The following is a 15136-nucleotide window of genomic DNA, read 5'->3' as shown; positions in this document are numbered from 1 at the left end:
TCAAAGAGAGAAAATGGACCTAATTGTAAAGTGCAACTTTGAGAGGCAGAGCTTCAAGTGGGAGTGGGTCATAGAGGGGGACACTGAGCAGTTTGCAGAGCACATGAGCACCCTGGGGTAGGTGGAAGGATTAAAAAGAGGAACAACGAGTTATAGCAATTCTGCCAGGGGCCAGTAATTCCCATAACCACTGAAGGACAGTGACATGCTTTCCAGTCAGAAGGGACAAAGCCGATTTTGGTTATTCTTTGCCTCAACTCCAAATGGTGCTTTCACACTCAGATTTTTCTGTCTCTAGGTAGGCACAATCCTGTGGTTCCCTTTCTGGATATGAGAGTAGAAGAAGATTGCCTTATTAAGGATCCGTTTGTTTTCATGCAGCTTGGGTTTAATTTTATTCCTAATTGTCATTTCAACTTGGTTTCCTCGTATTATTTCATTCTGAAAGTCTTGCCTCCCTAACTGAGTCATAAGCTCTTTGAGAGAAGGGGTCCTGCCTTCTTTATTAGCATCTCCCTCTGTGCACAAGACTTGATGACCAACTGATGACCGGATCCTTTCTTTTTTCACCAAATGTCCAAGTGGCTTTGGTTTCTATGGTTGACTCACTGCTCCTGTGCCAGTTGTGAGAAGTATTAAGGCTCAGGTCCTAAAAGCAAGCTTTGCTGAGCTATTCAGGCAAGCAGGGGGTAGGGTTAGGGTATTCAGGAGGAGTGTTGTATCCTTAAAACATTTATTTGATGTTATAGCTTGTTGAACAATGCCAAAGATCCCAATGATGCCACTCCTTATTGCTAACCAGAAGTGAAGTGAAATGGTGACTAACATATATGCTGTTGCTTTCTGGTTTTCTGTACTGGTGTTATTCTGGAAAGCATACTTTTTCAGTAGTACCAAAGTACTTCATCAGGCATGAATTTCAAACCATTCCTTTGTTTATTCATTCAACAAGATTCTTATTGAATAACTATTATCCACCAGGTACCTTTCTAGAGACTGGAATGTGACCTTAGAGCACAAAGAACATGAGTTTGCTACTAGTCATCTACCAAAAAACTACTCCCTCCCTTCCCCAACCAAGCCTCATAAAAGAAGCAAGAACAGAAGCTACCATACTGTTGTTAGACCTTTGAATATATTTTCTCATTTAAGCCACACAATAAACCTTCATAAAACTGAAGCATGGAGACGTGAAGGAACTTCTATGGGTCTCACAGCTACCAAGTATCACAGCCAAGATTTGAACCCAGGCCATTTCCCTACATGACTGGCTGTGTTGGTTTTTTAAACAGATTCACCAACACCATGGGTTCCTTCTCGGCAGTGTGTTGATTCTTATCACTGTCAATAGTGTCCTATCTGATGACTTCTCTATTCCAAGAGAGTCAAGTGGGGTTTACAGCAGATCCTGTAAAATAAAACAATTTTCTGCAGACATACCTCAGAATTGCAACAAATGGCCTAGAAGTCAATGTCAGAACACACGCGCACTTCCAGATATATGGAGCACTCCTCCAACACGGCAGACTGAGTGGTAGTCGTCAGGAATTACATGATAGTGGCAGCGCTATTTCTTGAAGCTTGCATGGCAAATTGCAGGTTGTTCCATAGAACTGGGATTCACCACATTCTGAACGTGACCTAGGGACAACCCATCACGGGCTGTGCCAGCAAAGCTCAGGATCTCCATTTGAACTCCCTATTATTAATGCATAACTTTGTCACCAAGTTATGACAGCTAAGCAGTACCCAACCAGGGTTTCCCTGATCCACAAAATATAAAGCATAAACCTACTGTCTGCCCTTTCCTCTCTTTTTCTGTTTCCTTTCCATCACACCAGGCACCTATTCATCACCAACCACATCAACTCCATCACCTAACATGACCTTGAGTATACCTTTATTTTTCATCCCATCTCCATTGGTTCAAACCTTTATCATTTGCCATGGGATTATTGCAGTTGCTTTTTATCTGGTGTCTCAATCGCCATTGCATCTGTTCTATAAGCTGATCCTTCCAGAGTAATCTTTAATAAATCCAAATATATAATTTACCTCTATATTCAGAATTTCTTACTAACTCCCTACTGACAACAGAAAAGTCATATCTTTAAAAGCTACCCTTGCAGAGCCCTTAATGATCTGGCTTACTTCTATTTTTCAGACTGATGTAAACTTTCAGTATGAACATCATAACTTTTGTTGTGCAAAAATGCACAACACTTTTATATCAGTGCTTTTGATTTTGTTGTGCAAAAAATGCACAACTCTCTTACATCTGTGCTTTTGTTTATATTTATCCTTCTTTAAGAAATGCTTTTCCTTCCTTTGATGAACTCCTGCACATCCTTCAAAAGCCAATTAAAAATTTTCTCATCTGGGAAACCTTTCCTAACCCACCCACACAGACATGTTTGTAATTGGTTTGTGCTCCAAAGTACTTTTACACATATTTATTATCACACTTGAATCTAATTAAAATTTATTGATTAATTAGACTAGGAGGTTCTCAAGGTTAGCAGCAGATTTTACCACGCCTCTCTACTTGACACGATGTTCAGTAAGCATAAGTTTTTTGCCTTCTTCCTAAATGAGCAAATATCTCCATTTGCTCATTTATAAAATTAGAGGCCTGGATGAAATGGGCTTTAAAAAATTCTTGTAGCCAGACAGTCTTTAAGTCAATTAACCAATACATCTGCATGGCTTCTTCAAGTCTTTGCTTAAATTTTATTTTCTCAGTGAGGCCATCTCTGACCACCCTATTTAAAATCCAACACTCTTTCTTAGCACACTCCTCCTTACCTGCTTTATTGTCTTCATAGCACTTTTCTCCCTATAGTATTCTCCATCATTTTCTTAGGTGTTTTTTCTTTTGTTGTTGTTTGTTTGTTTTTTAAGACAGAGTCTGACTCTTGTCACCTGGGGCTAGAGTGCAGTGGCATCATCATAGCTCACTGCAACCTCAAACTCTTGGGCTCAAGGGATCTCTCACCCCAGCCTCTCAAGTAGCTGGGGCTACAGGTGCACACCATCACATCTGGCTGTTTTTTTCTACTTTTAGTAGAGATGGGATCTCCTTCTTACTCAGGCTGGTCTTGTATTCCTGAGCTCAAGCAATCCTCCCGCCTCAGCCTCCCAGAGTGCTAGGATTATAGGTGTGAGCCACTGCACCCAGTCTACTTAGGTCTTTTGTTTATTGTTTCTCTCCACTAGAATAAATTCCCATGAGGGAAGGACATTTTGCCTATATTGTTTCCTACTGCACTTCTGGCACCAAAAGTGATGCCTGGCATATAGTTGGCTTACAATGAATAATCTCAAATGTTAGAGGTGAAAGGTTCAAAGGGATAAGCTCATCAACTAGATTATATACGTGTGTGTGTGTGTGTGTGTGTGTGTGTGTGTGTGTGTGTGTTAATAACACCTAGTCAGTGGTCAAGCCAGGATCAGCTATGAGAATGTGGGCGGACAGTGGGGACTGCAGGCTGATTGACAACTGTCAGTAATAGGACAGTTTTACTGGAGCAAAGGAATGAAGGTACCTAAAAATCTAAAACCAAGACTAACCACGGTAGACTCTGTAAATACTCCTGCCACAGTCCGGCCACATTCCCAGGTATAGGGCATGATCACTATCCTTTGTGCATCTCCCAACAGGACACATTGTGACGGGGATAAGGGAACGTTTTTTGCCACAAGGAAAAGCCAGAGACTTGAGTCTTCAGCCTCTCCTTTCTTTGTTCTTCCCTCCCTTTGGAACTTACTGACCTACACTTCCTCCTCTCTTTTCCATCACAGGATTCCTAGAAAAGGCTGATCTATACCACAGCACAAAATCCTACTGACATCTATCATCTCTCTCAAGAGTGATTGACAGTTGCCAACAACATAAACCACTAGAACTAAGCTCTTAACTTAGTTTGCACTAAGTAAAGGGTTGATACATTGGCAAGTAGATGGGGAGATGGTGTCTTTTAGACCTCGCTGAAGTCCTGCCATGCAACTTTAAATAATCAGCTAGGCGTAAACAAGTGCCACTAATAAAGTATTTCTGAAGCACTTCCCAATGTAGCCTCATTTATCTCTTCCACACTCTATATTCCATTTTAAGATTTATCTATGAAGTTGTAGTCAGTGTATAGATCATGGCATTTAGAAAGCAGAAAGCCCACAATCTACCTCTTCCTGTCTGATTGTACCAGTGTACTAGAGGATGTCCTTAAAGCACAATATAGAAAAGCCTATCCCTTCTAGTCCTGGATTAATTTGGAGGTGGGTGGAGGGAAGTCAAATACTGATTGTGGAAGATGTATTCTAAGGCTCTTGTTCTTCAAATTCCATGATTCTTGGGAAAAAGTTGCAATAGAGTGGGCCCCAGTGATAAGCATTCTAATAGGATCAGGAAGCCAGAGGACTTTGCAGGTAGTAAGGGCTTAAGCAAACCTCCCTGGCTCTACTAGGGGGAACCTTTACAAGGGAGAGCTTCTGTACTTTCCTTTTTCCAACAAGAAGGCAGTAGCCATGGGAAGATGGCCATGGCGATAGGCTACTAGAAGGCTTCTTGTTTCCTGTCACCTGAATGGGATGTATTAAGGAACCCAGAAATTCCCATTTGTCACAGGTAAGGGGGCCCAGCAATGCTTAAAACACAATAAAACAGCAAAGTCCTGCAGTTGGAACAGAAAAGCCACTGTAGACTCAGATGTTGAGACAATGGGAAAATGTCTAGGATCCTAGCCTACAGCAGTGGGCACTAGATGGGACATGCTATGTCATAGCAGTCACCAGGTTGGCAAGCAGACCAGACTGGCCACCCTCCAGCTGAACCAGCAAGGACCCCTTTAACACTGCATAGGTCTGAAGAACCTTCCTCCTCTGCTGCCATGAGCTAACATAAATTATACCCAGACACCACCTTGGAAAGGAGCAGAGGAAAGAGAAAATTTTGAGAATTTGAGAATTTTCTTAAAAGGACTAGCCAGCAAATAGGTTCCCTATGAGGAGGATGAGATGAATTGTGGGAAAATTAGAGTAGCCACATTTGCTTTGCAAATCTGTACATGAAGGGTGAGTATTTTTGCCACCTCGGTGCATTGAGGCTAGCAGGGGCTTTCCTAGGATTTTAGAGGTTCTGTGTGCAGAAAATTTTTGTACCATAGAGTGATTACAAACCTCAGGCTAACATAAAAAAATTCTGAGTTAAGGCTATGACCCAGGAAGAGTAAGAATTTGCAAATGCAGATAGAGGATAGTCAGCATAAAGTAGAAAAGAGGGCTTAAGAGAGGTTATCACTAGAGCCCCTTCTTGTACTGTAAATTTTTTACAAGTAGACCCACTTTTTTCAGAGAAAGAAATTCAATATTATCAGTATCAATTCAAACCTGGAACATATTTGGAGATGGTACTTTTGGAAAAAGAGACTAGACTCCACAGCTAATGTTTCATAATGTCAGTCCACTCAAGGAGATCCAAGGAGTTGGGAAATGGATCCATGCCAGTCCTGGTATTAGAGAGCCAGCTAATACTTATCCTTCTGTTGAGCAAAACAGCTGAGGTTAGAGAATATATACCTACTGGGAGTAAAGGGGACCATTGCTAGAGATAGGATTGTATCACCAATCTTTATCTGCCAATGCCTTTAGATGGAGATAGCTATCCATCCCCACCCAAGTATTCAAGGTCCACTAGACGTTTATCCAAGCTCAATGGAAGAATTTCCTATACACAATCAGCAGCTCCTGAAGGGTGAGGGGTACAGTGAAGTAAAATACCTGTATTGGGAAGAGGCTGTGCCTTCTCAGAGGCCAAATAGTGATATAAGGTGAAATAGTCAATCAGTAGCAAGATTTTCTAGCCAAACTTTGAGGGATAGGGCAGAGGTTAATAGGGACATAATACAGGATAATCAAGCTCTCACCTTCTTGGAAAAAGGGAGAGTAGGACCTTAATCATGAGTACATGTCTTTTGCAGGAATACAAAGGTTTACTATGGTGGCATACTATGTTTCACATATATCTCAATTTCGGATCCTGTATCAATAAGTTTATCTTTCTGTTTTCTACACTCTGTCCAACTGCCATTAAGAGTTAATGATAAAGCTGACACTGGTTAAGAAGGAGATTAAGTTCATTGCAGAAGCAGGAATCTATAGTAGAAGGAGTCTTAGGTATAGAAAAGAGGGCATTAAGAGAATATTACTTCTTGCAGTCTGAGGCAATTTTGAGAAAAAGAAGACAGAAAAGAAAAGTGAGGCAGATGCTTAGGGACACCTGATTATCTTAGAGAAGTGCAGGCAGAGAAAGGAAATCTGAAAGCCTAAGCATATGACCTCAAGAGCCTGAACAACTGCCTAAAGTTGCTGCTAAATTATTACACTGGACTGTTTATTGGGTTATTCTAAAAATTATACACATCTCATTTCTGAGATGCTGTTGGTTTATGAGGAAGAACAAATAAGTTATAGCTTAAAAAATAACACCATAATTTCTTGGAGCATCTGAGGGTAATGGAATGGAGAAATTTTACAATCCTGTTGTATTATAAATTAAATTAATAAGGAAATAGTGTCCAAAAGGCCAATTAACAAGAAAACTCTTTTATTGATAGAAAAGCAAAACAAATTTTCCATGAATTCTAATATCTGTTTTATTCTATCTGTTGGATATTCTCAAGTTCAAAAGTCAGTTTTTCTGTTGTTGTCGTTGTCGTTGTTGTCACTGTTTGTTGCTGTTGTTGCTGTTAATCTCTCTATAGAAACAACCCGAAATAATCACAAGTGTCGGGGAAATATCCCTACCTCGATTGGGTAGGACCAACTTGATAAGTTATTGTCTCCATTTAACTTTAATTAAATTCTTATTCCCAGCTAAGCATTCCTACATGGCATCAACTGTATTATTAGGTTGGTGACAATAACAAGTATTAATGTCAAGCCATATAAGCTGTTTCTTAAATGTTACCAAGTAAATAAATAACCAAATCAGAATCATATTTATTTTCAGTGCAATGATTAAATACTCTTCTATAGATAGGGCAATTTATTCTAATATGAACTGAAACATCTGTGAGCTACAATCACTAGTTCCAAAAAAGAATGGCCCAAATAAGTGGCTTTTCAGATTCATATTCAAAGTCCAGATTCACATGGGAATGGGCCTGAGGAGCCTGGTCAGGTTAGATTAAAGTTTCTGGTTCTAATTTAACCTATAACTTCCACATAATATCAGCTAGCAATTGCTCGACTGTCATCCACAAAAAAGCACTTAAAGCATATGTCTACACAATAGAAAAAATAAAACTTTGACCATCATCTAATTAATTCAATTGATGCAGATAGAAATGGTGGAAAAGTCAGATGCCAAAGAAGTTTTTTTAAAGCGAATTTATCCATATTTTCCAAAAGCTACTTATCAAACTAAAGAGATAATGGTCATATTTTTACTTTACCTTTAGCTATGCAGATATAAGTTGTATCTCTACACAACATACAGGTTGAAAATGAAAAATCGAACCACAGTCTAGGTTTCTGGTCTAGATGGCCCTAAACCTCTTCTGGATATTTTTGTTTTCCATCTAGATATTTAGACCATATTGAAATGGTCATAACTTTATTATCATTGCTACATTTGAGTCACTAACCTAGGAAAGGAAGCTTATCTAATTACCAATTTTCAGAGCTAACTAAGACTCTCCCCTTTCCTTAAATAAAGAGAAAGTCATTCAGATTTGACCCCAGAGAAATAAGTACATGCATACACCTGACTTCTTAGTATCCTCTCTGGATAAGAGGATGGAACAACTATTTGGTTTCCATCTCATTCTTGTAATGACAGAAAAGAGAATACAAAAAGTCCATTGTAAATTTGTACAAAATGTATGCGTATATAAATACATATCTATGGGTGTATATAAAGTCTAAAGATTATATCCTTCTACATCTTCTAGATTCAGAGTCCCATACATTTGACATAATAGTATTTTCTCTCCAATTTTCTCATTTTTAAAAACAATAAGAATCAAGCATGCCACCTTATTATAATACTGAATAGCAAGTGCAGAAATTGAACGGTAGCTATAGGAGTTTGAAGCAATTAGTTTGACGGGACATCAGTGAATAAAATCCTTAAAATAAATTTAGCTATTTCCAGATTACCTTTTGTTTCATATAAATAAAAACCAAAATGCCCTGTTGGTAGCATCCCAAACTCCTGAGACTGCCAGTTGAGCTCTATAAGAAGCAGTGCTTTAAACAGGGTCTGTACAAATTGCTTAGATATGTGCTTATTGCAATAATTTGGTTTGGGGGCTGGCTTACTAGAATTTCGTGTAATTCTCTTTCTATCTCATAGAAAACCTCAAGTGATACCACCAGAATCTAGGGTTCTGAATATATTAAACTCAGCATTAAGTTTGACTCACAAACTGCATCATCTTTACATAGAGCACTATTAAAAATATTAAACCATAGTCAATTAATGGAGAAAGGCATACACATTCAAAGGTGCACAATAAAAGCATATTACAGATGTGTGCCCATGTTTTGAAGTATCATGATCCTTTTTAACAATATACATAATACTTTTATTTCTTCTGCTCCCTCTATTCCTTTGGGGAAAAATAATATAGGGCAATATCATTAATTACCCCTCAGGGTATACAGGCTGCTCCTTGGAAGGGGATTATTATTGCATGCCTTGAATGCACTATGATTCATAAGGCAAGAACATATGAGTAGCTTCAGCACCAAGAAAATGGAATCATCATCCAGCACTGCTCACGACACATCTTATTGCTTTAATAAAATGGGAAATTATTCACTGTAAAAAGTGCCCCAAATAAAGGGGGAAAGTAATATCCATGCATTTAGTGGAGCTCACTGGAAATGAGGAAGCTCCCTTCTGGGTCCCTGATTCTATTCAAATTTCAAGTCCGAAAGTCATTCTGTAATAAGGTATTAAAGAGCTACCGCTGGATGAGAGTAAGCTACAAAAATTAATGGACTTTCTTCTTCACAGTGCCTTAGTCATTCTGATGTACAGTGTAGACCTTTGATGCACTAAAGAATTCCCTAGTGGCCTGAGGGAGTTAATGCACTCTTTAACTTATTACTAAGAAGTGACTAAGGCACTGGAGAGAATCTGGTTCATTGTTTAACATGTTGTACCCAAAGGTTATACTTGGTCTTCCTAATGTTACAACATGGCATGTTTCAGTGATGATCCTCTGTGCTCCAGGAAAGTATTTGGGTGGATATTTAATGGGTGATTAAAAATAAGTTTATTAAATTATTTTTATAAAAGATGCAGACTGCGCTTGGGCAATTTACTAAATGACTAAAAACATCAGAGGTAATGTTTTCTTTAGATAAGAGCACATATTCCCAGAACCAAGACACAGAACCTAGAAAAACTAGTTACTTGGGAGAGGGATGCTCATAGGGGCCCTGTTGCCTTACACCCTGCAGGATAGTAAGGACTCTTTTGGTTGAGCTTTGTGTAGATCATTCTCATAAATACATTTCCTAAACATTTGAATAGCTGTCAAAGACTTGGTTTCCAAACAGAGATACCAGTGTATACAATTAAGACTGTAAAATGCTTCTGGCCCCTTCTATCATCCATCCAAAGGAAACAAAGTGGTCAATAGCCATAGGCAAACTCCGTTTGTCACATAGGTGGCCTTGCTGGCATTAGGAGTGAGAACAAACTTTTTCTCTTCTCCTCTCACTTTCTTATTTTCTCAGTATTTTTCATATGTTCAGTGAAGTTAGCTAAGCCAGACTGAAAAAGAAAAAGAGAGTCCTTTCTTTGCTGCAGGCACAGATTTCTAACTAAACAAGCTGCAAACATTTTTATCTTATAAGTAATTACTTGATTTAACTTCTCTTGAAATTTGCATGTCCTGTCATCCAAATTGCCCAACATCCCCACCAGTCTCATCCCCAAACACATACAGTACAAGCAAGCACACACACCACTGCCTCCAGGTGGTAACTGCATGCAGGGAGAACTACAGGCACTGTTTAAATATTAACCATGTTTTAATAGATGGCATTCCTGCACATCCATTATTTGTTTGTTTCTGTCGTGGTGGTTGTTTCTGTTATTCGCAAAAGAAAAAAGAAAACATGTGCATCATCTTTTTATAACAGTCTACTACAGAGTAAGGTACAAAAGAACACTTCTGGAAACAGGAGAAGCCAGGTCTGCACCACTGAATTTCTCCATCCAGTGGTAACCATTATATCAACAGCTGGAAATTAAGAACAAGAATACACAGTTTGGAGGATGTAGTACAGAACTATAGTTTTCTTCTGTATTTGGTACCAATATAATAAATATATAACAAAGGTGCACTTGTTCTAAAAATAAAACGGAAACATTCTAGTTGGTTAGATACTGCAATTTCAGTACTGCACATCACCTAATACTTTTTTTTTTTACAAAAAGGTAACTTATGCAATGTTTAATAAGAAGAAAACCAATAGTGCACACTAACCCGATTGTATAAAAAGAAGAAAGAAACCAACCAAAAGCCAGAATAGTCACTTTCCAAAACAGCCCCTCCTCCGCCTGCACAACCAGAGGAAGTAACCAGTACAGTGAGGCGATTTTCAGCACCAGACTTGGCTGGACAGCTCACGGATTCTCTGTAAATCCTGAAAATGTCACAAGTCCAAAGTGTACAGGTGGGGGCGGGGCAGGGAGTGAAAGCGTTAGATTTTTTTTTTTTTTTAAGTCATTTAAAGATGTTAACATACTTATGCTCGGCCAGCGAGGGACATTTTTAAAAAGTAAATTAAGTGCTCTGCTCTGGAAAAAGTAATGGTTAACCAAGAAAAGGACTGACTGGAGAGGGGTACCTCTCATAAACGCTTTTCTGAGACTTTCTCTGTGGCCTCTTGTAGTCCTGGTGCTCAATGTAGACGTTTTCTTTATAATATTCGATTGCCTGAGCCCGGCTGAGGGTGGGAATGGGGAAGGGAGAGGAGGGGAGCTAAAGGAAAAGTGAAAGCTTATGGGGGCAGAGGGGAAGGAAAGAAACTAAACCTTAACTTGACAGCTATATACATTACCGGGCCCCCTCCTCTCCCTTTGCTCCGGTGGTCAATGCCTTTGATATATTTGGTAGCTTGTTTGGTTTCTCCTCCTTACTGAGGGGAGCACAGGGAAGTGTGGGAAGATGCATCCTTCATTGACAATGAGAAATTATGTGATTTGTCATGCGCTTGGATTGTGTTATTAGTATTATAATAATTACTATAAATATTAATAAAGTATTATCAGCGTTAGTTCTTCTTCCGAGACTTTCCTCGCCCGATATTTACAAATAACCGCACAGTGCCTCGGCGGAGGAGAAACAGAGTCAGGGGAGGGCGGATAAGGAAACCAGGAAGAGGACAGAGGGGCCAGAGGAAAACGGAAAAGGGAAGAAGGAGGGAAAAAGCAAGGATGGCAAAGATGCTGGAAATGAGGAAGGGGAGAAGAGTGGGGCTTAGACAATCAGGACAGTACCACCGTTTGCAAAAGGCCCTCGCCAGCTGTGTCCAAACAGGAGGAGGCTGCGTGTGCTCCTTGTGGACTGGAGGCTGGCGGTGGAGGCGGAGGAGCACAGGGGCCCTGGCACGGCAGGCCAGGGGACGAAGAGGAAGAGGACGACGACGAGGAGGAGGAGGAGGAGGCGTTGGAGGGGGCGCAAAAGGCAGAGTCCCGGGGCTGCCTCTCCAGCCGGGTTTCTTTCGCGTGGTTTGGGGCCTGCCTGCCTGGCCGGGGCAGCCCCCCGCCAGCGCGGCTGCCGCTGCAGTGATCCCGCTCGTATTCCTCCTGCGCCCTCTGCATCTTCCGCTTCTTCATCCTACGCTTGTGGATGTGGAAGGTGGAGAGGGACAGCACGATGAGGCAGAAGATGAGGGTGACCAGGACAATCAGCACCAGCGTGGAGGAGAAGGACTGGAAGAGCTGCTGTCCCACCTGCGTGATGCAGGTGCCGCCGCCGCCGCCGCCTCCCGCACCCGAGTCGCGGGCATTCGCGGTGCCGCTGCCGCTGGCGTTGGGGGAAGCAAAGGTCCGGTTGAGGAGACACGGCGGCAGCGCCAGCCTCAGCTCCTTTGGCGCCCGGGCACTCATCGGCACTGGGCTCAGAGGGGCCGGGCCCACTAGGCTTCCCCTTCTGGGCACGCTGTTCCCACCAGCCAAAAAGAGGACGGAGCCTCCGGGCGCCACCCAAAACTACTCCGGGGCGCGGGAGGGGGCGTGCGCGCGAGCCAAGGACTGAAGGAGCAAGTGCCGGCGAGCGAGCCGGCCAGGAGCGAGCGGCGCCGGCAGGTCCTCTCCGGTCCCGACTCGAACACGTCTCCGCGCGCCCTTCTCCTCCGCCGAGGCACCAGGCTGCAAAGAGAACAGGCTTGGTTAGGCTCCCGGCCGCCGCTCCAGGGAGTGCGGAGGTCGGGGAGGATCAGCCACCACCGCAAAGCGGCCCTCTGGACGCGCTGCCTCGGCTGGGCGCTGTCCAGTCTTCTCCTCCGCGGGCGGAATCCAGCCCGCCCGCCCCTGGCCGCGAACCAGAGCCACCAGCTGCCGCTCGCGCCACTTGCCAGGAAGGGGTCTGCGCCGGCACCGCGGAAGTGCAGATTACTCAGCAGATAAGGCAGCCTCCCCGCGCCCTTCACAACTTTCTAATTATTGCAACAGACACGCAGCCGCCTCGCATCACAGTCCCTGCTCCCCAGAGCGCCGACTCTTTCCTGCGCCCTCTCCGTGGATGTCTTCGCCTGGATCCTACCCTCCCCAACACCCACTCCGGGCCGCAAAGAGGGCTCCGGGTACGCAGTCCTCCCCTCCCTTGCCCCAAGACTCTCCCACCCCAGACGGCGTCAGAACCCTTAGGTCCCCGGGGGATACCCCTGGCACCACATCCCATTCTGCCTTTGTCAGGGGCTGCCGCTAAGGCGCAGGATCGCGCCCCCTATCCTTTCTCCAGCTTCTTCTCTGGCACCCCCACCCCGAAAAAGCAGCTGAAGCACCTTTCTGAGCTGACACATTCCTGCAAACGCCCCCTTCCTCCTCATCTCCCAGTGCCCCCAACTTAACTGGATCCTGCTTCTTTCCAGAGGAGCTAGAACTGGCGTGGGGGTGGGGAGGGTTTCCGCCTGCAAAGTTTGGGGAATAGACCTGATCTCCGGCCTTCCTAGCCCTAGCCCAAAAGGGCCCCAAGGCTATTCCCCCGACCAGAGCCGGATAGACCCGCAACGCTCAGCAGAGCCTTTTTGCCGCTCCCAAGAGGCAGCTGCAAACTGTTGCACTGCGGAGTAGCGAGGCAGCGCGCAAGCGAGCCGGAGCCGGGGCCCGGGCCGGAGCAAGGGCAGGGGCAGGGGCAGGGACAGGGGCAGGGGTGGGGCAGAAGCGACCGCTGGGGGTGCCTGCGCAGGCCGCGTGAGCTGTCTTCCCCTCTGGCGCCCGGCAGCCGAGTCACCCAGCCATCCGAAGCCTTTGCCGCACCGTGTCTCTTACCTGGGGCCGCCGGCTGGCTGCAGGGAGGGAGCCCCCGCCACGCGGCTGCAGTGGCGGCTGCAGGAGGCGCGGAGTGAATGGGCCAGAGACGGAGCCGCGTTGCCGCCGTCGCCGCCGCCTTCGCCACCGCTTCAGGGAGCTGAGCTCGCAGCCTATTGCCAGAGAGGCCGGTGACGTCAGGCAGCCACCGCCAGGGCTCCAAGCCACCCCTCAGGCCCCCACCCACCCTCATACCCCAACACCTTGTCCAGGCAGAGTGAGCCTCTGACACACACCTCCCGGTTCTCTGCCCTTCTCCTGCCCAGGGGCTGGGAGGAGCAGCCCCCACCCCCACCCTGAGAACAACCCACCTTCCCCACTCCCTTGCCTAGGAAGGGTTGAAGCTTCAGTTCTCCAGCTGTCGGATTCCTCTCCCTCAACCTTTTCGCAAACGGCCCCAGGATCACATTTGTACACCCTAGAGAACCACTTCCCCTCGGTGCGCAGATCAGACTTTCTCCCCGGTGGTAGATGAGGGGCCCCAACCTCCAATTCCTCTCTGTGCTGCCCTGGTTCTGAATATAAACTGCTTGTATTAGAGAAACAACGGGGACATTTCTCAACTGAAGTGTGACAGAACCCAAAACACAAGCCTGAATCAATCAAACAATCCTAATGAACCATTTTCCTCCACTGGAGTCTCCAACTTATCTTTCACACCACCTGACCCATGATCCTCCTCTCCTCCTTCACGTACTCATCTCCAGGCCCAAGACCCACTCACTGTATGAAACACCCCTTCTAGTGTGACAATCTACAGACATTCATCAGCACACAAAGCATACAAAGGTGTACGAGGCAGGAAGACGTAACTACTCAGAAGAGTGCAGGAATGAACTGCCCTGCGAAAATTCTGAGTATTGTGCCTCTCACAAAGTGCTCCTTCGGTGGCCCTAATTCTTATTAATCTGCTCGGTGCATTTGCTGTAGTAGTGAGAATAGCCTTTCAGCACAATGGATAGAACTTCCAGAAGGGTTTTTCAACAGCCTCCTTCAATCTGGGCAGTCTAGTCAACTGTTGGTTTAGGGACCTTGGAAAAATACGAATAGTGCATTTGGTCACAGTAGCCAGCTTTGAAATGGAGTGTGCTCATTTTTCTATTGGAGATGACAGCTAGGAGTAGTACCTAAAGTCATTGTATGGTTTTTGAAGGCACTCGGGTGTCTCATTAAAGGCGTATTTTCTTCTTCCCTCCTTGTCTTGTTTTCTTCCTACCTGTAAATCTAGCACAGTACCTGTACCATACTTACTTGCTAAATTGAATGATGCAAGTGTACATTGCTGCTTTTTCCTTCTATGCATCAGAAATGAGAGCTAATGGGAATGACCGATGCTCACTTACCTGCATGTATTTTCTGTACTTGTAAAGAAAGAGGATCTGACATGAGGATAAAAGTGTTGTCTGTCTATAATCTGGGGGTGGGGGAAGTCCTTTCTTCTGAATCAGTGTTCCTTTCCTGTCCTACTTCAAATTATTTTCCTCTCCTTGCCCATGACTTATATATGGCAGAAGAAATACATCATGTATCCCCCAAATTGTTTTCATTTATTTGAATAAAAGTCATTAGCTTCATAGTCATAAT

The 15136-nt window shown here is 44.0% G+C and overlaps 1 protein-coding gene across 1 annotated transcript; it reads right to left on the bottom strand.

Annotated features, from left to right (window-relative positions):
- Positions 1-6584: 6584 nt before the first annotated feature.
- C4H11orf87 (chromosome 4 C11orf87 homolog) lies at positions 6585-13630 on the bottom strand. The gene is made up of 2 exons (XM_012773748.3): positions 13514-13630; positions 6585-12391 (listed from the first exon to the last, which is right to left on the bottom strand). The coding sequence occupies exon 2, from the start codon at positions 12128-12130 to the stop codon at positions 11507-11509; it is 624 nt and encodes a 207-aa protein (XP_012629202.2). The 5' UTR covers positions 12131-12391; positions 13514-13630; the 3' UTR covers positions 6585-11506.
- Positions 13631-15136: the final 1506 nt, after the last annotated feature.

This window comes from Microcebus murinus, chromosome 4, assembly GCF_040939455.1.
Source record: "Microcebus murinus isolate Inina chromosome 4, M.murinus_Inina_mat1.0, whole genome shotgun sequence".
Lineage (NCBI taxonomy): Eukaryota > Metazoa > Chordata > Mammalia > Primates > Cheirogaleidae > Microcebus > Microcebus murinus.
Note: the sequence above shows the minus strand (reverse complement) of the source record. Positions and strands in the feature narration are given on the sequence as shown.